The following is a 26,219-nucleotide window of genomic DNA, read 5'->3' as shown; positions in this document are numbered from 1 at the left end:
CTGGGAAAGATTGAGGGCAGGAGGAGAAGGGGATGACAGAGTATGAGATGGTTGGATGCCATCACCAACTCAATGGACATGGGTTTGGGTAGACTCTGGGAGTTGGTGATGGACAGGGAGGCCTGGAGTGCTGCGGTTCATGGGGTCGCAAAGAGACACGACTGAGTGACTGAATTGAACTGAAAAACTATATCTAATTGTGAGAGTGGTGAGGCTTGGATCTTAGGAAGAGGAAATTTTGCTGAATAGAATGGCTGAAGCCACAACATCATGAGAAGAGTTCAGGAAATTACACTTGAGCCATGATCAAATAAAAAAATGAATCCTTTTAGTTTGGTGGAGCACGTGTCATTTTGAGTAATAACCACAGTGGTCCATGTGGGGCAGGGCCTCTGTGGAGGCAGCTCTGAGACTTGACTTGTTCAGCCTGACTTCCTGTTCTTCCCAGCTGTCCCCCTCCCACTCCTCTTGGTGCCCTGGGCACCGCTGAGCTCAAGGAGCATCCTTCATGACCCTTGGTCATAGGCACCGTGGTCTGACCCCATGGGCTGGGAGGTCTGTACTCGGAACATGTGCCTGCTGCTGCTGCTGCTACTGCTGCTGCTAAGTTGCTTCAGTCGTGTCCGACTCTGTGGGACCCCATAGACGGCAGCCCACCAGGCTCCCCTGTCCCTGGGATTCTCCAGGCAAGAACACTGGAGTGGGTTGCCATTTCCTTCTCCAATGCAGGAAAGTGAAAAGTGAAAGTGAAGTCGATCAGTCGTGCCCGACTCTTAGCGACCCCATGGACTGCAGCTTACCAGGCTCCTCCGTCCGTGGGATTTTCCAGGCAAGAGTACTGGAGTGGGGTGCCATTGCCTTCTCCGGAACCGTGCCTGGTGGTCGTTAAATCTAACCCCTGCTAAGAGAATGAGACGGACACACCTAGAAAGCGAGGCAGAATTAGGGTGTTGGCTATCCTGTGTATTTGCATTCTAGCAGGACCTCCAAAATTGGAGCTAAAAGGACTGAGCCTAGTGGGGCGGTTTCAGGTGTCGACTGGAGTCAGGAAGGTCTTGAGGGACTTGTGCGCTTCAGGGCTCTCTGCCTGTGTTCAGACTCGCCATGCCTGTCCCGTGTCTGTCAGTCCCATCATGGTCTCCTTTCCTGCGGAAACCTTTACTCCATCCATGGTAGAAAAACATTTCACCAAGGTGGGCTTTTGACTTCTGTGTTCAGAATCACAGAAATAGCTGGAAGGAACCCCTCTGAATCCTTTCATTTGACGTTTGTTGTTGTCGTTGTTTAGAAGCTTAGTTGTGTCCGACTCTTCTGCGGCCCCATGGACTGTAGCCCACCAGGCTCCTCTGTCCATGGGATTCTCCAGGCAAGAATACTGGAGTGGGTTGCCATTTCCTTCTCCAGGGCATCTTCCCGACCCAGGGATTGAACCTGCATCTCCTGCATTGCGGGTGGACTCTCTATCACTGAGCCACCAGGGAAGCCCATTCATTTGATGAGTAGTATCTTTTGATGTTCTTATCCTCTTGAGATGTTTGGATACCAGCAGTATTGTTTTCCATTTTCTCAGGGCCCAGACAAGCTGGGAGATTTTAGAGAACGTTTCACTTGAAGGATAAAAAATGTTCCTTCTCTTTCTTTTAGATCCTGTCTAAGCTCTCCCAGCCAGCGATGAAGCAGAGCTTTGCCTTTGACAACAATGGCTACGAGGATGACCTGGATGGCGTGCGCCCCTCCCACACGGCCACTGGCACCATCAACATCATGGGCATGACCTGCCAGTCGTGTGTCAAGTCCATCGAGGGCAGGGTCTCCAGTTTGAAAGGCATTGTGAGCATTAAGGTTTCCCTGGAGCAGGGCAGCGCTGAGGTGAGGTACGTGCCCTCAGTGGTAAGCCTGGTGCAGATTTGCCATCAGATTGAAGACATGGGCTTCCAGGCCAGTGTGGCTGAGGGAAAGGCCACCTCCTGGCCCTCCAGGGTCTCACCTGCCTCAGAGGCCATGGTCAAACTTCGGGTGGAGGGCATGACCTGCCAGTCCTGTGTCAGCTCCATAGAAGGCAAGATCGGGAAACTGCAGGGTGTCCTGAGGGTCCGCGTCTCGCTCAGCAACCAGGAGGCAGTCATCACTTACCAGCCTTACCTTATCCAACCCCAAGACCTCAGGGACCACATAACTGACATGGGATTTGAAGCCGTCATCAAGAACAAGGTGGCCCCCGTGAGCCTAGGACCCATAGACGTCAGGCGGCTCCAGAGCACCCTCTCAGCAGCCCCTCCGGCTCCCGTTAATCAGAATGACAATAACTCTGAGACCCTGGGGGGCCAGGGGATCCCCCTGCACCTGAGAGTGGATGGAATGCACTGTAAGTCTTGTGTCCTGAACATTGAAGACAATATCGGCCGGCTCCCCGGGGTTCAGAGTATTCACGTGTCCCTGGAGAGCAGGACTGCCCAAGTCCAGTACGACCCTTCTCTCGTCTCCCCAGGGGCCCTGCAGAGAGCCATTGAGGCCCTGCCTCCTGGGAACTTTAAAGTCTCTCTTCCCAATGGGGTGGAAGGGAGTGGGCCAGACTCCAGGAGCCCCCCGGCGTCCAGTGCGCCCTGTACCGTGATGCTGGCCATCGCCGGCATGACCTGCAAGTCTTGCGTCCAGTCCATCGAAGGCCTGATCTCCCAGAGGGCGGGTGTGCACCAGATCTCAGTCTTTTTGGCCAAAGGGACTGCAGTGGTTCTCTACGATCCATCTCGAACTCACCCAGAAGAACTGCGAGCTGCGGTGGAGGACATGGGATTCGAGGCCTCCATCCTGGCTGGTATGTGGTGATGCGTGTCAGGGCTCCCTGGGGGCGTCTCCTTTCTCTCTCGTCTTATGACGACGTGATCCCTGCACAGTTGGACAGGGGAGCCACACTCCCTGCCTCCCAGGTCCTCCGAGCTGACAATTCTGCAACTTAAGCCAGTGGGCCAGTTGTCAGGATCGAGGAGCTAGAATTCCCAGGTGTTTCTGTGTTGCCTCTCAGGTCGCTGGGACTCAGTGCTAAGTTCCTTGCACTTTTGGCTTCTTTTCTGAAGAGAACGCTGATCCTGTATTGTTTGTAAATAACATACTGTGGGAACACCTGGCCCTTCTCTCTCCAAAGGAGCCATCCTCATTTGCTCGGAGATTTCTCTGCTGAACAAAACAGAATAATAAAGACAACAGGACCTTGGTCCTAGCCCCTGGAGCCCACTCTGTTGAAAGTGGGAATGAAGGAAAGGGCGGGACGATGGTTCCTTTCCCCCACCACCAGCCACGGCTGTGAGAAGAGGGGGACAAGACAGCCTTCACAAAGTGAGGTGCCCACAGGCTTGACCCCACGTCAGTCAGTAGAACGTTTCCTGGGTGGTGGCCGTCCCCAAGCCCTCTCGCATTGACCCACCAGCCACTCACTTGCTGCTTTTCCCTCTACTTCCCTTGCACGGAGCCCTGCACGGTGTCCTGGCACCTATCGTGTTTCTGCCCCTCGCCAGGCCTGTGTGAGCTGTGGGCCACTGGGAAGTGAGGTGTAGCCCCTCCGGAGAGCTCGTGTGGTAGCGAGAAGGGGAAACCATGCCGGGCCGCAGGGGTAGGCTGGTGAGGTAGGGGGCTCGGTGGTGGTAGGAAGGCTTCTCTGCAGGGAGAGGGTGGGATTGAGCCATGGGAGATGGCAGAAACCCTTCCACCGCCTCCCCCACCACCCCTCATGTCTCATTCCCACTCACCTCCCCCCGGAGGAGCCCTTCCTAGACAGGGGGCTCAGGGGGGCTCAGATCCCTATACACACACCCCTGATGGGAGCGTGTGAGTCATGAGGAGGAACTGTGCCCCACCCTGTGCTTTGTCTTTGTACCAAGTTTCAGGAAGGAGTTTTGTTTTTAAACAAAAATCAGTAAAGCAAACAGCAGGACAGTAAATCCTGTACTCAGAAGGTAAGACATGCAGTGTGGAGTGGCCATCTGCTCTGTTTGTGTGAGGCTTAAAGTCTTTCAACAGTGGAATCAAGTTCATGGCAGTAAAAAGAAATTTGCCTTGAACTACATAATCCAAAATAATTGAACTCAACAAAAAGTAAACCTGGGGGAAAACAGGGGTTTTGATTGGCCACAATTATGAGAATTACGTTTAGCCCAAGAGGTACTTAGGGTGCCAGATTTAGCAAATAAAAATCCGGGACACCTAGTTTGCATTTGAATTTCAGATAAACAATAAAGAATGTTTTAGAATTAGTATGTCCCATGCAGTATTTGAGACATACTAAAAAAAAAAAACAAACCTTGTTTATCTGAAATCCAGTTTTATCCGGGCGTCCTGTATTTTACCTGTCAGACTTAATTTAGGATAAACTGTAAGTGTGCTGCTGGAGAAGGAAACGGCAACCAACTCCAGTATTCATGCCTGGAAAATCCCATGGACCGAGGAGCCTGGTGGGCTACAATCCATGGGGTTGCAAAGAGTCGGACACGACTGAGCAACTTCTGTGTGTGTGTGTGTGTGTGTAAGTGTGATGATGACTATCTTTTAGAACCATGTAAATGGTTTGTATTTTTTTTTGTATTTGTAATTGTATTTTTATACAAATACATTATTTGTGTTTTTTTCGGTCATTCTGAATTGACCAGGGGTTCTTTGAGGACAGTCGTCCAACCACATGATTTGCTTCTCCTTGCACAGACTCATTTCCTTGTGATAAATATCTGAAAGCATAGTTGCTGGGTCATAGGATATCAGCCTTATTTCATTCCATCGCAAATATTTATTGTGCCACTACTAAGTACCAAACTGTTAGGGGTACCATTTTTGATGATACTGTTACGTAGGTTTCCAGAAAGCCAAATCAATGTATACGCCCTCTCAGGGTTGGCATAAAGGACCCAGTAGCATAGGCTGGCTTGAGTTCCTGTTCATTTATTTAAACTTTAGCAGTCTTCAGAAGCTTAGAATTTAGTTGAGTTAGACCTCTGTGTTGGAGAATAGCACGAATGTTAGTGAAACTGTTGACCACAGTATTTGAATAGAAAGGCGAGTGAATCCAGACAGTGATGATGGAGAGCAGCAGGAGGGATTGGTGGATTAGGAGTAGGAGGTTGAATGTTAAGAGCCTGAGATCCAGAGGTAGAGTCATTTTGAAGGACAAGGTCCAGGAGAGCAGAACTGTGCTAGGTGAGGTGATAGTCTGCATCCAGAAGGTTGGAGGGCTCTAAGGCTGGAGCACTGGAGGGTCTTCACTGAAGGGGCTGAAAGTGTCCATCACCTGCACTCCAAGTGAGTGGAAGTAGTTTTAGCACTTTCCAGAAAATGAGCTTCTATTGTAGCGGCTGTGGACTTTGAAGTAATGAGAGTTAATCATCAAATGATGGCATTCTCTTCTACGTACTCTTCAAGAGTATTTTGTGTCATCACGAAAGTGTGACTTTCCAGAAAATGAGCTTCTATCATAGCAGCTCTGGACTTTGAAATAATGAGAGTTCATCGTCAAATGATGGCATTCCTTTCTACACACTCTTCAAGAGTATTTTGTGTCATCGCAAAAGTGTAACTTTTCAGAACGATGAAATCGTTCTGTATCTTGATCTGGTTGATGCTTAGTTACATCCATCTATACATGTGTGGTGGGCAAATGTCTGCTCCCTGATCCGTGGAACTCGGCGGAGAAAGGATGGCCTTTTCAGTATTGGAGCCGGATGACTGGAAATCCAAGCAGAAAGAAACTACCCTTGACCATCACCTCAGACCTACACAGAAGTTAATGTGAGGCATATCAGTGACCTGAATGTAGACCTTCATGTAAGATAACAGAGCTCAGTGAAGAAGCCAGAGCTAGAAGAAAACATCGTGAATATTTTCATTGTTGAGGTAGACATGTCCATTAACAGAGGAAAGAGTGCATCACCACTGAAGTTGGTTTAGTTGACTGTACATTGGACTTCATTCACATCAAGGGCTTCTCTTATCAAAAGAGATAGCATTAGATGAGGGTGACAAAGCAAGCCACAGACTGTCAGGCCATGTTCACAGTGGGTACAGCTGACAAAGGGCTCCTGCCCAGAATGTATAGAGGACTTAGACAAATGAGGAAAGGGCCAGCAACTCAATTAAGGTGTTTGGGGCAGTTTGATTCTCAGAGGGGAGGGAGTGGGCCTCTGTTTACCAGGATGCTATAGTGGTTAAAAGACAGTCCAGATGTGTAAGCTCGATTCCCTGATATCTGAGGGGTTTGGGACAAAGTATTTAATTTCTTATAATTCATTTCTTCATCTGTAAAATAGAATCAGTAGCAGTATTTGCCACAAGGCTACGTTGACAGTTAAAGGAGGCCATATGTGTGCTTAACGGCGGGGCGGGGGGGGGGGGTGGTGCCTGGTGAGTTCTTATCACTGCTGTCGTTGTCATCATCCATTAGAGCATTCGTCTACCCAGAACATTCCATCCTTGCAGTATTGGTGTGTTTTCCTACATGTGGAATCGTGTCTCCATCTGACTGTGGAGAGAGAGATTCAGTGATGAAATCTCTGGTTCCCCACCCTACCCATATCTTCTCCATGAACTTTGACCTGAATATTGTTAGGCTTGACCCTCCTGTTCCAGAAAAAAATTAATTCATTCTTCTAGTTTGAATGATTTCTAATTTGAATGCTTTCTGACCTGTCCTAGAAAACTGTTCCAGCAACCACATTGGCAACCACAGCTCTGGGAGTGCCGTGGGGCACGTGGCGGCTGGCGCACCTGTGCCTGTGCAGGGAGGGACTCCCCAGCCAGGGGAGCTCCATACTAACCACATCCCCCGCCAGTCGCCCAAGTCCCTGCCGGCCTCCACCACGGTGGCCCCAAAGAAGTGCTTCCTACAGATCTCAGGCATGACCTGTGCATCCTGTGTGTCCAACATAGAGAGGAACCTGCAGAAAGAACCTGGTAAGAGGTCCACACTGCAGAGCCTGGAATGCTGCTGCAAGGCGGTCGAGTAGACTGTTGGGCGTCATGGTTAGCAATGTGGGGTGGTGTGTGCGCCCTTTGGCATCTCTACTGACCACGTTTATCAGGAGCCCTGATAATCTGGTGGGGCTTCCCTGGTGGCTCAGTGGTAAAGAACCCACTTGCCAATGCAGGATATGCGGGTTCGATCCCTGGGTTGGGAAGATTCCCCTGGAGAAAGGGAATGGCTACCCACTCCAGGATTCTTGCCTGGAGAATCCCACAGACAGAGGAGCCTGGCGGGCTACAGTCCATGGGGTCACAAAGAGTTGGACATGACTTAGTACGCGCTGATAATCTGGTGGCGTGTTCATTGTATGTTAGAGGATAGATGTTTCTCTGGAAACATCTGGAGCAGTTGGCATTCTGCCCTTTAAGGAGTATTTAGTTTGAGATAAAATGGATCTCTGAGTGAGTTAGCCATGGGGAACCCGGTTTAGAGGTCAAGGTACAGTCATGAGTGGCCTCCCCACCTAGCTTGTCTTGGTAGCAGTCTGTGGTTTTCCCTTCCAAAGCCTCTTACTGTCAAATACATCATCAATAGCCTGTATTTTGTGGAGAAGTTCCAGTTTCAAATATTCTGCCCTGTTGTCCCTGTAAATCATAAACAGTTGTAAAAACGCCGAAGTTTTGTCCTCTAAACAACATCAGCCATCTGGTTTCTTAAGCCTGAAAGTGGAACAAAAATCCCGTCCCAATTTTGTGTTTGGAGAATGTCTGAACCATGACTCTGCTGGCCTCCGGGGTCACTTTCTGTCTTCCTGCGGCTCCTTGTGAACTCCTGCTCACCAAGCCTACGGCTCCCTGAGGCTCTAGAGGATGGTTCTCAAACTGAGGTGTTCCTGGAGCTCCCCTGTCACCCTTGGGTGGGTCACTTGGAAGTTACCCTGTGGTTCACAGGCCCATGTTTCTCTTCCTCACCTGAATCCCTCATTTTATCCCTTATGACATTGTTTCTTAAAGCACATCATTCCTTTCATTTACGTGAATGAGCTTTCTTTTCCCCCCTTAAACAATTTTTTTAAATGAAATTACATAGTATTTTATTTTTTATTTATTTTTTTCACTCAGTGGAAGGCAGGACCTCCCTCCCTTAAACTATTAATGAACAATAGCAGTAGCAAGATAGTCCATGGGATTTCTTTTACATTCCTGAAAGCAATTGAAAATGGAAAAAGAGTAAGGAAAACCACTTTTGAAAATTATTTTTTTCTCCTGTGTGTGAAAGTGGAGGGGAAAAGTACCTCCTTGGTGTAACAGTAGTTGCCAGCTGCAGACGCCGTCCCCTGCTTACGTCCTCACCAGTGTCTCCTAGGGCCTGACTCAAGCTGCCCCTGCCGGGGTGGCAGCATGGCTCAGCCTGGGAGTGGGGTGACCCCCAGAGCGAACCCCAGACCCACTGAGCCAGAGTCTGTGCTTTCACCAGGTCCTTGGGTGATTTGTATGTCCACTAATGTGTGAGGAGCGTGGCTCTAGAATGGTGGCTCTCACGCTTGGCTGTCCATTAGAACCCCCAGGAGAGCTTTAACTTGCCTGCAATGCAGGAGGCATAATGAGACTATGGTTTGATCCCTGGGTGGGAAAGATTCCCTGGAGGAGGGTCTGGCAACACACTCTAGTATTCTTGCCTGGAGAATCCCATGGACAGAGGAGCCTGGAGGGCTACGGGCCATGGGGTCACAAAGAGTCAGACACGACTGAGTGCCTAATACAAAGGGCCAGGTATGGTGACTGTTAGCGCTCCTCCCCAGGTGATCCTCACGCCCAGCCAAGTGTGAGCACCACTGTTCTAGAAACTTCTGGGGGCAGAGGTCTTCCTCTGCTAGCTTGTGTTGAGCTCATCATCTCCCAGAGCCCTGGCCTGGAGGGTTCCAGCTGTGCCCCGCTGGTTGCAGGGATCCTGTCTGTGCTGGTTGCCCTGATGGCGGGAAAGGCAGAGGTGAAGTACAACCCGGAAGCCATCCAGCCCCTGGAGATAGCAAAGCTCATCCAGGACCTGGGCTTTGAGGCAGCAGTGATGGAAGACTACACGGGCTCGGATGGTGACCTCGAGCTGATGGTAAGCACGGCGGCTGGGCTGGAGCAGGGGGCTGGGCGGTGCAGGCCCAAGACAGCCTCTGCAGCCGGGGCTGTGAGCAGGACGCTCGCCCATCTTGCTTATATCCTGTCGTCGCTGGTTCTCCTTTGAAGCCAGTAACTAGGATCTGTTTGTTTTGTGAAGGAATGCCCTCTGTGTCAGAGTCATAGGGATGCATCCAGGGTTTTAGGAGGAGGAGGCAGTGGTGGGAGAGGAAGAGGAATTAGAGCCAGCGACTATCCTGAGCTTGGTGGTTCAAGGGAGTCAAATCTGAACACGTTCCGTGAGGCCGGGAGGGAAGCTGAAAGGCCAGAGGGGTGTCCAGGCCATGGGATGTGAGTCGGCGAGGAAGCCAGCAGCCATCGCAGGGGAAGAGGGCTTGGTCAGAGGCACAGAACATATCTGGAAGGTGTCTGGTGACTAGAGTGTGGCCGGGCACTTGGTCCGGGGTGAAGGCTGTCCGTGGTGGTTGCTGCTCCCAGCGCTGTTGGAGGGGGCGGGACGAGGTGGGGGCATGCTTTCCCGTCTGCCCTCTGTCGCCAGCTGTACTTGTCAACAAATCATGGAAGACAACAGATGGGTCTCCTATTTCACATGTAGTGTGCTCACAAGCACTTCTGTGCAAAGCTTCTTTTGTACAAATAAAGGGAGACTTAGAAGGAATCCACAAGCATTGAGTAATGCTGTTTACCAAAGTGACTGCATCTTTCTTCTTTGCTGTGTTTAGTCCCTGCTGTTAGTGGTGAGTAAATGTTTGAAGAGTAAGTGCTGAGGACATGAGTGGCACTTTGAGGCCCTGATAAGTGGTGTTCATTGTAGAGCAAGCCCTCCGCTCTGGCCGGGCCTCGGTGTGTGCGGAGGGGCCCACGGTAGCACTCGCTGGGTTACAGCCGGAATCAGGGCTGGCAATAGGAGCAGGGCTCCTCTGAAAATCTCCAGGTCCAGAGGTGCTCGTCTCTGCACAGACTACGGCATGGGAAGTCTAGAACAAGACTGTCATTTGAGGGGACTTCCCTGGTGGTCCAATGGTTAAGACTCCAAGCGTCCAATGCAGCCGGTGTGGGTTCCATCCCTGAGCGGGGAACTAAGATCCCACGTGCTGTGTGGTGTGGCCAAAAAAAAAAAAAAGACAGTGGGGAAGATGAAAACATTTTTTTGAACAATGTTTTGTTTTTTTAAATTGCAGTGTTATTTTTTAAGACACTAAGCGGTATCGATACTTGTATTGTCATCACATGCTCAGGTATTTTATGTCTGTATTTAATTTGTTTTCTGGGAAGTGCTGACCACTGACACTCAGAAGTGAAGAAGTGAAATCACTCAGTCCTGTCCGACTCTTTGCGACCCCATGGACTGTAGCCTACCAGGCTCCTCTGTCCATGGGATTTTCCAGGCAAGAGTGCTGAAGTGGGTTGCCATTTCCTTCTCCAGGGGATCTTCCTGACCCAGGGATGGAACCCAGGTTTCCTGCATTGTAGGCAGACACTTTTACCATCTGAGCCACCAGGGAAGTGATACTCAGAAGAGTTAGTCGTCTGGCTCACTTGATGCAGATGACAGATGGCTGACTCACTTGGAATTCCTTTCTCACACTGGTGCACGCAGCCTGGGGTGGTGGAAATGGATAACCAGGACAGGGCTGTGAAAGTCTATTGTTACCAGAGCTGGGAGCCAGGCCTCAGTCCTTGCCATCTGCTTAGTGATTGGTCTCCTGTACCTGAGGTGGGGAGGAGCACTGGTTATATATCCTGAAGCCTCTGGGGAATGTCTGGGGTTAAAATCTTGCACTGGAGGTTCGGGGGCTTGCACGTTGGGAAGGAGGACAGAGTTCTTGTGGCTGCCTGTTAACCAGCTCCCTGTATGCCATTGATGGAGTCCTCTGGACCCTAGGTCAGTGGGATCTTTGTCATCCTTTGCTGCAGATCACGGGGATGACCTGCGCCTCCTGTGTTCACAACATAGAATCCAAACTCAGGAGGACAGAAGGCATCACCTACGCCTCTGTGGCTCTCGCCACCAGCAAAGCCCACGTGAAGTTTGATCCTGAAATTATTGGTCCGCGGGATATTGTCAAACTCATCGAGGTGAGTCATTCATCCAAAAAATTTTGCACCCATGTTTTTAAAAACAGTGATTTATAATCATCATAGGAAAATGAGCAAAATGTAGCTAATTTAAAAAAAGGGAGAAAATCAGCTAGTATAATATATTGATAAAATCCTTCAGATTTTCCCGTGGAAATAAGGTGACTTATTTTAAAATAAACTATAAGGGTTTAGTAAGTCTCAGATAATCTGAGATTGAAAATCAGTGAAGGGGGCTTCCCAGGTGGCTCATTGGCCAAGAATCCACCTGCTAATGCAGGGTTGCAAGAGGTGTGTGTTTGATCCCTGGGTGGGGAAGATCCCCTGGAGAAGGAAAAGGCAACCCACTCCAGTATTCTTGCCTGGGAAATCCCATGGACAGAGGAGCCTGACAGGCAACAGTCCATGGGATCTCAAGAGTCAGACACGACTTAACAACTAAACAACAGGAAAAAGAAAAAGACATTATTGTTTTGATTTCAAGTAGTCCCCGAGAAACAACAGCATCACCAGGATTCCTGGTACATGGTGTTAAGTCGACTAATTGTGAGAATCCCCTGGTAGTCCAGGGGTAGGACGCTGCGCTTTCACTGAGGAGGGCCTGGCTGGGTTCGATCCCTGGCTAGGAACTAAGATCCCACAAGCCATGCAACACAGCCAAAAAAAAAAAAAGGACTAATAGTAATTTTTAATATTATTTACATCTGTGCCAAGTATCTGCAGATGAAAGGACTGTTGGTGTTGGGAAGAGTTTCCCTGCATTTGGGCCTTCTTTGCAGTCATTTCTCCTTTGGAAAATTGGTCAACGCAGTTTCATATACCTCCACTCCATTCCTTCCTCACGTTGCCATAGACATTCCATATCCTCTCCTAGGTCTGTGTTGTATCAGAGTGTCAGTGGTGATCTGGCTGGGCCGAGACAGTCAAAACTGAACCAGATGAACTCATAACGACTAACGGTGAAGTTTAGCAGGGACTGTGGCTTATGAAATGAAACATTTCAGAGCAGGCTTTGAGTTGTGTTAAATTTTCCTTTGTGTGTGTGTGTGTGTGTGTGTGTGTGTGAAAGAGAGGTATTGTCTGTTGTCTGGCCTAGCAGAGCTCTTTGATATGCAAATACTGTTACTGCTATTGATATAGTGCCTTAATCTTAGAGGTAGATAACTCAGCTTCTTTATCAGATGAGGAAGAGTGACCCCCCAGAGAGGTTCAGGGACTTAGATCCCCCACACCCAGCTAAAGGTTGCAAGACCTGGTACTCAAACCCAGGTCTCCCAGCTCCAAGCTCAGTGGGCATCCAGTTTCTGCCATGCCGCAGGTCTTATGGAACAGTGATGATAAGGCACTGGTGAGGGAGAGAAGTTGACGGATGCAGTAATGATGGGCAGTGTCCAGGTGGAGCTTGGAGCATATCTCCAGTACCCTTCCTGTTTCTTTTTATTTATTTTAAAAGATAATTTATTTGGCAGCGCTGAGTGTTAGTGGTGGCATGTGGGATCCTTTTTTAGCTGCAGCATGTGTAATCTTAGTTGTAGCATGTGGGATCTAGTTCCCTGAGCAGGGATTGAACCCAGGCCCTCTGCTTTGGGAGCTTGGAGTTTTAGCCACTGGACCACCAGGGAAGGTCTCCCCCACTTCCTGTTTAGAACACCCTACTGGCCTCTACCCAGCTCACTGTAGCTCCCTCCTTGTTCTTACTCGGGGAATAGTGCCAGTGTCTGGCCCCCATTCCTGCATCTCTGGGGCATCATTTCCTGATGTAACTAGGCCGGCATTAGTTGCGAAGGATTTGTCTTTAGATGGCCTTACGTGCTGTTTCTCCTACTGTAACACATTTTTGCGTACAATCTCAATATCAGAGTCCCCGGGGCCCCTCTTTCTATTGCGCTGACTGACAGAACATTTCCTGACAGCTTTTTCTGTGTAATTTCTTAAAGGGAATCAGAAATCTAGTGATCAGATCAAATAAGGCAGAGAAGGGTGGAGGAGAGAAGTGAGGCAGCCAAAGAACTGGGAGAGATAATCCCTGAGAAAACCACAGATGCTGTTGGCGTCAGTCTGCTCAGCGGGAGAGCCTGTGCTGAGGGGTGGGGGACCTGTGACTGGATCCAGCACTTCCGATGATGCTGTGGCTTTGGTCGGGGGTTTGACCTCTGACCTTCAGTTTCATCCTGCAGAGAGCAGTGGCCACGGACCAACTCCCCAACTGATACTGGGGAGTCTTTCACTCACGAATCCCAAGCTTGTAACTCGGCATCCGTCAGCTCTGGGTAGGCTCAGTCACCTCCCAGCATCCGTTGCCTTTGCCGACAGAAGGAGCAGGCATCCCTGTGGGCAGCATCTGTAGGGCGATGTGGGGACAGAAGTCATGAGTCCTCAGAGGCAGTTGTAGGTTAACCTCATTTCCAAAGATGTAAAGTGCTTTCTCCTGGTGCCTGTTTTAACCAAGTGCCTTCTTTCTTGTTTCCTCCTTTTGATAACAAGGAAATTGGCTTTCGTGCGTCCCTGGCCCAGAGGATCCCCAATGCTCATCACTTGGACCACAAGGTGGAAATAAAGCAGTAGGTAGACCAGAACTGTAGCTCTGCCTATGGGGCCAGTTCTCCCTGTACCTCCCCTGCCTGATTCTGTGCTAATCGGGGTCCCTGTGGCCCCCTCAAGCTGCCCCCTCATCCCACCGCCACCTCCTACAGCACCTTCTGCTGAATTAATCGCCTTTACCTCATAACGTTAACCCTTTACAACAATACTGTCCCACAGTACCTTCTGCTATGACAGAAACGCTGTATGTCTGCATTGCCCAGTATGAAATGCAGCCACTGTGACTCAGCAAATACATTTTTAATTCCACTTCACTTTAATTTTAATTTAAATAGCTACCTATGGCTGATGGCTAACAGATTGGATAGCACTTAATGTGTGAGTTTTAAAGAAAGAACAGTAGCGGCCATAGTCTGAGGATGGTCAGCCTCTTTGGGGCTGAACGCTCAGCTTTTTCTGGGCCTTGGTTGCCTCGCCTGTAGATTGGAGGTACCACTTCTGCCACGAGCAGGCCACGGCTACATCTAAACATCCCTGGAGCATCCGTGCAGGGAGGTTTAGACCTTTGATGTCCCCTCAGATGGCGAATGTAGGGAGCGAGCGCTGCTCTCATTGTAGCCCTTGGTGGCCTGTCCCAGACATGGGGCAGAGGCAAGTCTCAAACCGAGTCCTCGGGGGGGGACCAGCCTGGAAGCCAGGGGGCAGGCGGAGCCTGACGTGTCCGTGTTGCTGCGTTGCTTTCCAGGTGGAAGAACTCTTTCCTGTGCAGCCTGGTGTTTGGCATCCCCGTCATGGGTTTAATGATCTATATGTTGATACCCAGCCATGAGCCCCAGTTGACGGTCCTGGACCATAACGTCATCCCAGGACTATCCATCCTGAATCTCATCTTCTTTATCTTGTGCACCTTTGTCCAGGTGCGTATCGGGGGCTGGCGGGAGGCACACCCGCCCGGCATGCCTGCGTGTGGCTGGCAGGTGCTGTCCGCTTAGCATGCTGTCGGTTGAGCCAAGGGCCTCTTCATTGCCTGTTTCCCCACCACCCAGCCCGTTGCTGACTGTTTCTATCTTATGGCTGACACTAAGGGCCTGACATGGGGAACGAGAAAGGACCTGGTTTCATGGGCAGTTCACAGGTGACCAAACTCCCCCGGGACAGCAGCCCTTTCGAGGCAAGGCTTGGTGATCCAGGGTAGCGCATTTGCTTTTTTCCCACTGAATTCGCCGTCAGAAGTGGCAGCTGGACCGCCCTGGAGCTCTTGCTGCTCTTCTATATCTTGTCTTGAATGACCGAGATGCAGTCCCGGGGAATCATAATTTAAAAGGCACAGCCCTTGTGTTTTGTCTTCCTTGGGGACCACATCCAGGAACTAGCTGTGTTTCTGGTGGAGACGTGCCTTCCATTTGGAATATAAAATAAAACTCCTGACTTAATATTAGGCTTAGTACTAGAATATTAGAATTAATTCGTATGAATTAGGACTGTCTGGAGGCAAGTATTTGTAAGCTGGATTTGTTTTTTTCCCCAGATCCTCGTCTGTATAGGAAAAATACATATTTACATGCATATATGTCCATGTGTGTATGTATTCACTACTACAGACATAGGCCTTTTTTTCCAGCTGAAATAGACTTATACTAGACCCACTGATCTATAACTGGCTTTGTCACTCAGCCACGCACTGTGTACGTCTCTCCCATCAGCAGTCTCTTCAGAAGGGACCGCATAGCACTGTGCCCAGTATGCACGCACTGTGATCTCTTTCACCGTCTTCACCATCCATGGACATTTACGTGGTCGAGTCCTCTGGGTCTTAAAGGTCTCCCATGAGCATCCACTCCTGTGGCCAGAAGTCCTCTGTGTGAGGAAGTACATTTCATACATGTCAGTTACAGAGGGCAAAGGGATGTCCGCGTCGTGGGTGAGCCCAGAGTATTTGCAGTCCCGAGGGGCCCCACATGACTGTCGCTCTCCCCCACCACCTTCCAGTTCCTCGGCGGCTGGTACTTCTATGTCCAGGCCTACAAATCTCTGAGACACGGGATGGCCAACATGGACGTGCTCATCGTGCTGGCCACGAGCGTCGCCTATGTCTACTCCCTCGTCATCCTGGTGGTGGCCGTGGCCGAGAAGGCCGAGAGGAGCCCCGTGACCTTCTTTGACACGCCCCCCATGCTCTTCGTCTTCATTGCCCTGGGGCGGTGGCTGGAACACGTGGTGAAGGTAACTGCAGCCTCAGATTAAAGGCAGAGCTCTTTCCTCAGCAGCACAAACCTCAGTTCATCTGAACACCGTGGTTAGAATTACTCATGATACGCCGTCAAGGCCACGACTCGAAGAAACATGAAACCTACATATAATTAGGTACCCCAGCCGCTAATCTCCAAACCAGTCGCTACTTCTAAAATCCCAGCTAATCTGGTTAATTATTAAAAGCCTTTGTTCAGGCGCCGCATGCAGTGGAAAGAACCCTGGCTTTCGGGTCAGAGGTCGCATCGTCTCTTGGTAAATAACCGAGCGTGTGGCTTCCTGGATTAGATATCCACATTCCCACCTCAGGGTCATGCCGTTCTTACCACCATTGTTCCAGATGTCAGTGTGTCCTATAAAAGAATGGAACTCGGGCCCTAAAAAAATCGGAGTGAACCTAAAAGTAAATGGTCGGTGGGCAGATGGGTATTGTTTCTTCCACCTGAAATGTAATTCGCAGGACTTGGTGGCCCTGTACGCTCAGGGTGGTGGCAGCACAGCTCTCTGTCCCTGGGCAGTGGGTGACACCCATCCTGAAAGCCTGCAGATGTGCGGAGGGGCTGTGTCAAGGGAGCGCCTTTCCTTGCAGGGTCTTCTCTAACACCAGCCTTGTGAGTGATGGCCTGGGTTTGCACAGGTCGGCTTACTCTCGCTCATACTTCACATTCTGGTTGTTTCTTAGAGCAAAACCTCAGAAGCGCTTGCCAAACTCATGTCTCTGCAAGCCACGGAAGCCACCGTCGTGACCCTTGGTGAAGACAACGTGATCATCAGGTAATCATCACTGTCAGAAGTCCCTCATCAATTTATATCAGCGTGTGTGCTGTACACCCATGGTGTACAGGACCTTGTGAGGGCCGGCACAGCCACGACAGAAAGATCCCTCCTGTAAGTCCACTTCAGGCAGAGCGTTTACATACTAAGATAAGCGAGGGTTCAAGGGGGTGTATGCGTGCTAGACGCCAAGTGAGAGGTACAGGCAGTCTGTCTGGAACTTAGGAGAAGGCTAGTGGTGGTCAAACAGAGCTTCCCAGAGCGTGGTGCATGAGCTGGGTCTGCCTCGCAAGATTTGGAGGATTTAGACAGGCTGAGAGATATGAGTTTGACTTGATACTGAGGTAGGAGTTCAACTAGCCCAAGAATAAAAATGGGAGAAGTGTCTTTCTTCTTTAGAAGGTTAACTGCTAAGTCACTTCAGTCGTGTCTGACTCTTTGTGACCCTATGGACTATAGCCCACCAAGCCCCTCTGTCCATGGGGTTCTCCAGGCAAGAATACTGGAGTGGGTTGCCATGCCCTCCTCCAGGGGATCTTTCCAACCCAGGGATCAAACCAGGGATCGAACCTGTGTCTCTTACATCTCCTGCATTGGTAGACAGGTTCTTTATCAGTAGCACCACCTGGGGAGCCCTATGTATAAGGTTGGCAGATATTAAAAACAGTAATGATTATTGTCATTATTGCTGGGACTTAAATAGCATTTACTATTTGCCAGATGCTATACTAACATGTTGGTGTTTAACCAAAAGAGGAAAAAAAAAGGCCTTATGAGGAAGGAACTCCTAGTACTTTTATTGTACAGATGTGGACACTGAGGTTCAGGGAGGCTAAGCAACTGGCCCAGGGTCACACAGGTGTTAAGTAGAGGAATTAGGACAGAACCTACACTGTTAGTTCCAGAGCCCATGTTCTTTACAGTTACATATACTGACTCTCAGGCTCCCCTGGTGGCACAGTGGTAAAGAATCTGTTTGCCAGTGCAGGAGATGCGGGTTCGATCCCTGGGCCTGCAAGATCCCCTGGAGGAGGAAATGGTAAGCAGCTCCAGTATTCTTCCAGAATTCCTTGGATGGAGGAGCCTGGCGGGCTACAGTCCATGGGGTTACCAAGAGTCAGACATGACTGAGCAGCTAAGCACACACACACACAAACTGACTCTTAAATCATATTTCATAACTTGGGCATTTTTACAGAATAAGGCTTCTGTATATCTGCGGTCAGCCTCATTTTAATGGTTATTTCTTGACCTTCTTGGCATCCCAGAAACCGCTCTGGTCCCGCCACCGTCCCCTTTAGCCTGTGGCCTCGCTTCTGGCTTCAGGGAGGCGCAGCACTTCTTGTGCAGGCCGCCTCCAGCTCCTGTCTGGTTTCCTCATCTTGCAGTCTCTCAGCCCCCTCCAGCCTGCCTTGTTCCTCCACCGGTTTCTGAAATCGCTTTTGCCAGAGACATCAAATCATGTCCATGAACCAAATCCCACCGTTGGTCTCATTTAATGCTCATGTCAGCCTCTCGTCAGCATTTCCCCTTCTTTCTGTCCCTTTAAAACTTTGTCTTTTTCTTTTTCTATTAAGCTGTCGCTTACCTTCACTGAAGAACACCAATCCCAAGTGTAGGGCGTGATGAATTTTATACATAGTTGCGTCAACAGCCACAACATCCGCATATTCAATGCCGTGGGGTGGGTGCCCCCTCCTGTGCGCGCTTCCGCCTGCTCAGCCTCTTAAGATGGGGTGTCCCAGGGCTGAGGTCTCTCTTCCAGCCATGCTCCTGGGGAAGCTCTTACCATTTCAGACTTTGGATTCTGTCTGTATTTTGACAGCTTCCGGGTTTGACCTCTAATCTCAGCTCAAATCCAGTTCCTCACCCCTATTCTCTGACTCAGCGGACATGAGTTTGAGTAAGCTCCCAGAGTTGGTGATGGACAGGGAGGCCTGGCATGCTGCAGTCCATGGGGTCGCAAAGAGTCAGACACGAATGAGCGACTGGACTGAACTCAACTCTTCGGACTGGCCACATCTGTGTGGAAGTCAGGCAAGCATCTCTGGCTTACCGTGTGAGACCAGAGACCTCATCTCCTCTCCTTTCCTGTTCCCCTCCTCCTGTAGCTGCTTTCTCATAGGCATCTCCGTCTCATTAAACGCCTTCTCATCCACCCAGCTGCTCAACCTGAAACTAAGAGCTCATGCTTGCTTTTCTTAGGCGTCCAGCGCATCCGCACGTCCTTCTAACACCTTGTGCCCCCAAAGCTCCTGGGTCTCTCTCCCCCCCACCTTCAGCCCAGGCATCTTTCACTTGAGAGGCTGCCACAGCCTGACTCCTCTCTCAGCTTCTGTTGTTGCCCCTACAGCCCGTTCTCATGCAGCAGCCAGAGACGTGACTTGAAAATGTGAATCAGTGTCACTTTCCCACTAAAAACCTTACATCCAAAGCCCACACTTTGGTCTGCAAGACCCAACGTGGTCCAGGTTCTGTCTGTTTCACTTAAACCCGTCTAGTGCTGCCTGCAGCCTTCCTGTTTCTCCAAGGCCCCTTCCATCCCTCCATAGGGCTTTGCGTTAGCTGTTCTTTTTCTCCTAAATTTTGTTTTCTTTACCAGGCCTTAGTTGCTGCACACAGGATCTAAAGTTGCAGCATGTGAACTCTTAGTTGCAGTATGTGGGATCTAGTTCCCTGACCGGGGATCGAACCCAGCCCCCCTGCATTGGGAGGGTGGAGTCTTAGCCACTGGACCACCAGGGAAGTCCCTCCCCCTTGACTTTTCTTTCCTTGTAAGTTGGGTCCTCTTGTCATCCAGCTGGAATGTCATCTTCAGATGAGGCCTGTCCCCTTCCCTCCTCCTCCTCCACCACAGAAAACAGCCCTGCAGTCAGCTCGCTGTCAGCATAGCACTTGTTGAAGTCTTGCAACTATCTTGCTAGTCTGTTTGCTCCACAGAATTGACTTCATAAGGGTTGGGACTTGGCTGTCCTTCTCACAGCTGTCTCCCCAGCTCTAGGACAGTGCCTGGCACTCAGCAGCTGCACAGTATTGACTCAGTCTGGACACAATAGATAAAGTGATGACCACTGCTTGGAGTAAAGCTGGCGGAGTGTCAAGAACCCAACCTGGGTGACATGCCAGGGGGGCAGGCTTCCCGCGCGACCCCGAGTGTAACCTGAGCGGGTTCTGTTGCAGGGAGGAGCAGGTGCCCATGGAGCTGGTGCAACGAGGTGACATCATCAAGGTGGTCCCCGGGGGCAAGTTTCCCGTGGACGGGAAAGTCCTAGAAGGCAACACCATGGCCGACGAGTCCCTCATCACAGGTGTGGACTTGGTCCCTTTGGGTGGGTGTCAGTGCCCTGCCTGGGCCCTGGGGACACTGATCGGGCTCCTCATGTGACGTTGGTCTCCTCCCCACCTCTAGGAGAGGCCATGCCCGTCACCAAGAAGCCCGGAAGCATGGTAATTGCCGGGTCCATGAACGCCCATGGCTCTGTGCTCGTCACTGCCACCCACGTGGGCAATGATACGACCTTGGCCCAGATTGTGAAGCTAGTGGAAGAGGCCCAGATGTCCAAGGTACTGAAGGAATTTTAAAAGCAGTATAACTTCAGCTCCCTGCTTTTAGAAATTATTCCAAGAGTCCCGCAGAATCAGACAGATTTTATTGAGTTAGAGAGATTGACTAATAACTATAGTTAATGAGGGAGCTAGGAATCCCAGCCCTTGTCCACCCATGGCCGGTATATTTCTTCAGAAATTGTAACTTCCCACGATCTTGGTGTTTTATTTCCCTAGGCACCCATTCAGCAACTGGCTGACCGGTTTAGTGGATATTTTGTCCCATTTATCATCATCATTTCAACTGTGACGTTGGTGGTATGGATTGGTATCGGTTTTATCGATTTTGGTGTTGTTCAGAAATACTTTCCTGTAAGTTGAATGCTGTGGGTAGTGTGGTTGTTGTGTTTTAAATAATCAATTGCCATTAATACTGTTTTTTCATGTCTTAGATTCATTGGGCTTTAATTCTCCATTACAACTTATTTGTTTGCTTCACTTATTGGCAGTGCAACCTCAGCCAGGGTGGGACAATCAATCAATCACTCGACTCCTGCAGGTTTTTTTTTATTCACTAAAGGCACCTTTTACCTTCTGATAATTTCAAACACCGTTGGCTCTCGGTTGTAATGCTTAAAGCATTTGCATTTTTGCACTGCTGGCCATTTTTGAGGTTATGAAGCACTCATCGTAGAAGATAGGTCACATCAGTCACGATTTCAATTACTGTTTTTGTTGTTCAGTCACTCAATCGTGTCTGACTCTTTGCAACCCCATGGACTACGGCACGCCAGGCTTCCCTGTCCTTTACCATCTCCCGGAGTTTTCGTGCAGTTTCAATAGCATGATAATATTCTTTAACCATCAGAGAAGGCAATGGCACCCCACTCCAGTACTCTTGCCTGGAAAATCCCATGGATCGAGGAGCCTGGAAGGCTGCAGTCCATGGGGCTGCACAGAGTCGGACACGACTGAAGTGACTTAGCAGCAGCATTCTTTAACCATTTTTCAGAAAAATATCTTTTTGGCTGGCTGTGTCCATATAAATCTAACCTTGCAGCTTCCCGAGTAATGCTAATAGCTTTTTGATAATTATTAGGCCTTATATATGAAACAATGGAATATATGTTTTTGAGTTTAAAAAGTGGAAGAAGAATACTGTCTTCGGAAATACAATTTTATCAAATTTCAAACAATTACTAAAAGTTTCTGCTTCAAGGACTTCCCTGGCGGTTCAGTGGTTAAGACTCAGCGCTTCCACTGCAGGGGGCATGGGTTCGCCCCCTGGTCAGGGAACTGAGGTCTCGTATGCTGCATGGCGCTGCCAAAAAAAAAAAAACTTTTTCTGCTTTGGAAATTACTATTTACATGTGTGATTCCCAACTAGGGGTGATTTTGGTTGACAGTGTCTGAAGATGTTTTTGGTTGTCATGACTAAGGTAGGGGGGCTACTGGCATTTAATAAATAGAGGCCAGGAATGCAGCTGAACAGCCAACAGTGCACAGGACAGGCCCCCACAATGAAGAATTATTTGGCCCCAGATGTCAGTAGTGCTGAGTTTGAGAAATCTTGATAGAAAAAGCTGATGGCCCACTGGGAGTAGCATTTGATAACTGCCCAGTGAGTGAAACAACACTTTCCCTTATTTTTTAAAATATCTCAGACTTAGCCCAGTCTAATATATATTTTGCCTTAGAGCCATAAAATAAGAAACTGTAAATACAGAATGAATATTAAAAAATTTTTATCTATAGAGGCATATCATATATTCTTGGGTGCACGTCATTCACTTAGCTGTTATTTCGTCCCTCACATTTCCTTGCTTAAAATGAAAGATGTCCAAGTTAGATACTTTCTGACATCTAAGAAGATTTCTGTGCTTATAAGAGAAGCCTGAGACTATATTCCTAGAACTTCTTACCAGTGGTTATTATGGTACGTGACCGCCAGAAATTCTGGCTTTTGTGGGAAAGCATCTCGTTGGCACATGGCTGTGGGAAACTCAGTCCTGAACAAGTTGGAATGGGTGGCTTCCTGCTGATCCCTGCCTTTCTGTCTTACTTTCGCTTCTTTTGTTTTTGTCTGCGATATCAGGGAGGATGCTGGCACCAGAGGTACTATATGTTCCTTTAAGACGTTGTTGTTACTCTGCTCTGTGAACATCGTTTGTAGGGACAGGGTTCACGTTCCCCTCCAGAAGTGCACCCCACCTCCCTCAGAATGCGAGGTGTGATTTTGACAAGAATCCCTGGCTTTAAAAAAGCACCCATCTTTACCTCTAAAGCATCACACGATGGGTTAAACACCATGCCCTTCTACCTAAATCAAACTGTTTCTGTGGAAATTGAGTGACCCTTACTAATGTATCTTATTTTAGAATCCCGCCTTTCAAAGACTAGATTGAAGCTGAAGAGATGGTGGTCTGTATCCTCCATTTAGAAAACACACCTTTCACTGTAATTAAGTGACTCCAGCATCTCTCAGGTGTTCACCAGAGCCACTAGCTGTTTTGAAAGATAAACTGAGATCACTCAAGATGTTAGATTGCAGATAATCATACCAATGTGTGTCGCCAGGTAACTGGGAAGGAGACCTGTATTTTTTTTGGGGGGGGGTTTGGGATTTATAAAGGAAACAGTGGTGAAAAATAGAAGAAAATAAAGATGGCTCCAAACCCCTATACTTTGGTGAACATCTTTGCAGGATTGTTGAAGGGCTGTGTAGAGATATGGGCAGATAATTTTGCACTAATTAACACATGCCATTTTGTGCTTGTTTTTTTGTCAGCAATGTTACCGATATCTTTCCATGTGAATAAGTATATGTGTACATCATCATTTTAACATCCACATAATATTCCATTATGCATGCCGTACGTACAATTTAACCAATCCCCTATTGATTGTTCCCAGTTTTTTGCCTTTATGAAAAAACACTATGAGAAATACCCTCGTATCTGTTCCCATGTGTCTATTACCTTAGAGTCAATTCCCTGGAAATTTATAATGTTTTAAAGCTTTATAATAATAATGATAATATAATAGTTATGATTTCTCAGAAGCTTCTCTTTCTATGACAGGTGTGGCCTTATGTACATTTATATTTATATGTATTTATATGTGGTGATGGTTTAGTCACTAAGTCGTGTCCGACTCTTGTGGCCCCATGGGCTGTGTATTATCTCATTTAATCCTTACAAAAGCCTGGGAGATGGGCATTATCATCTCCGTTTTGAGGAAGCCTAGACACACCGTCAGGGCCGTGACATGGACCTACATGGTCCAATCCCAGAGTCTGTGTTCTTCCCCTGTTGGGGATTTTTGTGTAATTCTCTCCTCTCATAATGCCTTTCCCTGAAGATCAGGTTGGGAAGGTGGGATGTGGAGCAGTAACGTGAACCATGCAATAGCATGCGTCCTGAGCCCAGCACCATCCAGCCATCTCAGAGCCCCCGACTGCACTGGGATGTTCTTTTTTATTTTTTTAATGAATTTTTATTGGAAGATGGTTGATTTACAATGTTGTGCTAGGTTCTACTGTACAGCAAAGTGAATCGGTTACACATACATATATCCACTCTTCTTTAGATGCTGTTCCCATAGAGGTCATCACAGAGTGAGACGTTCTTTTGTGATCAGAGTTCTGTGTGATGTCTCATCTGACTCCCACCCTGCCTCCATCTCTTCCCTCTCGTCAGGTCCCCAGCAAGGGTATCTCCCAGGCAGAGGTGGTCCTGCGGTTCGCGTTCCAGACGTCCATCACGGTGCTCTGCATCGCCTGCCCCTGCTCGCTGGGCCTGGCCACGCCCACGGCCGTCATGGTGGGCACCGGGGTAGCCGCCCAGAACGGCATCCTCATCAAGGGAGGCAAGCCCCTGGAGATGGCCCACAAGGTCGGTTCCCCCGTGCTCCCTTCGAGGTCTCGGGTGGGGTGATTTTGTAGCTGTACAACTGCGCATTTTTTTTTTTTTAATTAGTCCTAGTGAAGACAGTACTTGTTTAAATTTCATATTCAAATTTGAGTTTGAAAATGAGAAAAACCTGAAAGAGGGCTCGTTAAGCCCTGCTGACTAAGTAAAACAGAAGCCACGACTCACTGGGGATGACGTAGGAACCGCAGCAGTTCACACTTAAAGCACTGAATGCTGTATAAATAATCTCTGTGACAGCACGGAGGCGGGGGCTGGTTGTGTCCATTTTACAGGTGAAGGAAGTGCAGCGGGGGCCCGGGGGCCTTGCCAGGGGGCCTGCAGCTCAGACATGCAGAGCCAGGCTCACGGCCAGGTGGTCGGGCTCCGGGGAGGGTCCCGGGACCTTGGGGTGGAGAAGCGGGCGGCAGTATCTATAAGGAATCTCCCTTCAGCCAGCAACCCCAGCCTTCCGTCCTCCCTTTATTTCTTCGCTATCTATTGAGTGTTTACTGTGTGTGGGTCCCGGGCTGAGCCCCAGCTCTGAGGGACTTTACAGTCTAGCGAGACAGACAGACCTGGGGCAGGTGAACTGCAGGTGCCGTGTAGAGTGTGAGCTGCGTGAGGACAGTGTGAGAGGCCTGAGCGTAGACGTGTGAGTGTTGGATGGGACGGGGCTGACACAGGTGGACAGGGAAGGTCTGGGACCTGCCATTGACGGCGCTGGAAGGGTGTCTGGCCATGGGACCAGCACAAGGAAGGGACTCGGGAGGTCGGGGTGCCCGGTCCCAGACTCCATAGGATGGGAGACCATGGCTGTTTCCCCATCATTGTGTCCCCAGTGTCTTGCCCAGAGCCTGACACGTGGAGATCACCCCACAGATATTTTCTGAATAAATAAATGAGGACAGTCATGGAGTGAGAGACTGACAGGAGATGAAGGGAGGAAGGAGGTGGAGAGAGGGGCCTTGAAGAGCCTTGCAGGTTTATTTAGTCCTGCAACAGGATCCACAGTTTTAACCAAAAAACAGGGTGAAGCGAGGTCAAGCACCTGCATGATCACAGGCTGGGAAGATCCTCCTGGTGGCCTAGTGGGGGCTGGAATAAAAGCCGGCCAGAATGGTTGAGGGAAGACCCGTTAATGGTGTTGAAGTCAGAAACAAGAAGGGGAGTCTGTTGTTTGCTAAATGAGGGACAACCGAGCCTACAGGATGCAGTCTGAGCACAGCAAGGGCCGACCTTGTCCAGGGTCCGAGGACTGGGGTACTCGGGCCATCTAAGCACAGTAGCCGAGTGTGGCCAAGCCCAGACCCGTAGAGACCAGTGCAAGGCTGCTGCTGACCGAGGGGGACGGGCCCTCAGGCTGGCTCTGTGGTTACTTGTAATTATGGCCAGGGAACATGCCCTTCCTTTCTTGAACGTGGAGCTGGAGGCTTTTGCACTGACGCAGGCCAGAGAAAACTGTGCTTGGCCTGGCAGACAGGGTGGACAGGGAAAAGGGCAGGCCCCCAGGGTTGCCCTCCTGACATGACACCAGGAGAGGTCTGCACAATGTTACTGTCTGGGGTGGACCATACCGCTTCCCGTTAATCAGAGTGAAAGCTCCAGTGGAGTTTTTTGAGAACTGGGCAGAGAGGGAGCTAAGTTTTTGCAGCAGGAGAGGTTAACCCTTGGGATGGGCATAGAGGATTCTGTTACATGGGGCGTGAAGGAGTGTTGTTACCTGCTTGGGGTGGGTCAGAAGAAGTTCTGCCTTGAGCTTGTGAGGGCTCTGAGAGCCCCATTTGTGTTTGGTCACTGAAATGGGGTTGTTTCTGGCAGATAAAGACCGTGATGTTCGACAAAACCGGCACCATTACCCACGGGGTCCCCAAAGTCTCACGGGTCCTCCTGCTCGTGAACATGGCCACGCTGCCCCTGCGGAAGGTGCTCGCTGTGGTGGGGACTGCAGAGGCCAGCAGCGAGCACCCCCTGGGCGTGGCAGTCACCAGATACTGTAAAGAGGTAGGTGGACTGGGCGTAGCTGGGCCCTCGCTCCCCCCGGCTCCC

The 26,219-nt window shown here is 49.6% G+C and overlaps 1 protein-coding gene across 7 annotated transcripts in view; it reads left to right on the top strand.

Moving 5' to 3' along the window:
• Positions 1-26,219, top strand: part of ATP7B (ATPase copper transporting beta) — a 74,221-nt gene that overhangs the window by 35,966 nt on the left and 12,036 nt on the right. For 5 of the 7 annotated variants that reach the window (XM_086329197.1, XM_086329200.1, XM_086329198.1 and 2 more), the window contains 13 exons: positions 1,645-2,815; positions 6,673-6,930; positions 8,886-9,049; positions 10,990-11,151; positions 13,636-13,712; positions 14,438-14,609; positions 15,682-15,915; positions 16,625-16,716; positions 19,897-20,024; positions 20,126-20,280; positions 20,500-20,634; positions 23,961-24,155; positions 25,992-26,174. In XM_086329197.1, coding sequence (XP_086185323.1) covers positions 1,645-2,815; positions 6,673-6,930; positions 8,886-9,049; positions 10,990-11,151; positions 13,636-13,712; positions 14,438-14,609; positions 15,682-15,915; positions 16,625-16,716; positions 19,897-20,024; positions 20,126-20,280; positions 20,500-20,634; positions 23,961-24,155; positions 25,992-26,174 — 3,126 coding nt within the window. Of the gene's footprint in view, positions 1-1,644; positions 2,816-6,672; positions 6,931-8,885; positions 9,050-10,989; positions 11,152-13,635; positions 13,713-14,437; positions 14,610-15,681; positions 15,916-16,624; positions 16,717-18,541; positions 18,669-19,896; positions 20,025-20,125; positions 20,281-20,499; positions 20,635-23,960; positions 24,156-25,991; positions 26,175-26,219 lie in introns of those variants that run through there. The other 2 variants (XM_086329202.1, XM_086329203.1) reach the window with 2 other exon arrangements.

Source organism: Bos grunniens, chromosome 12 (assembly GCF_055505025.1).
Source record: "Bos grunniens cultivar Pamir isolate PY7600 chromosome 12, Bosgru_T2T1.0, whole genome shotgun sequence".
Lineage (NCBI taxonomy): Eukaryota > Metazoa > Chordata > Mammalia > Artiodactyla > Bovidae > Bos > Bos grunniens.
This window is presented reverse-complemented; position numbering and strand designations above follow the sequence as displayed.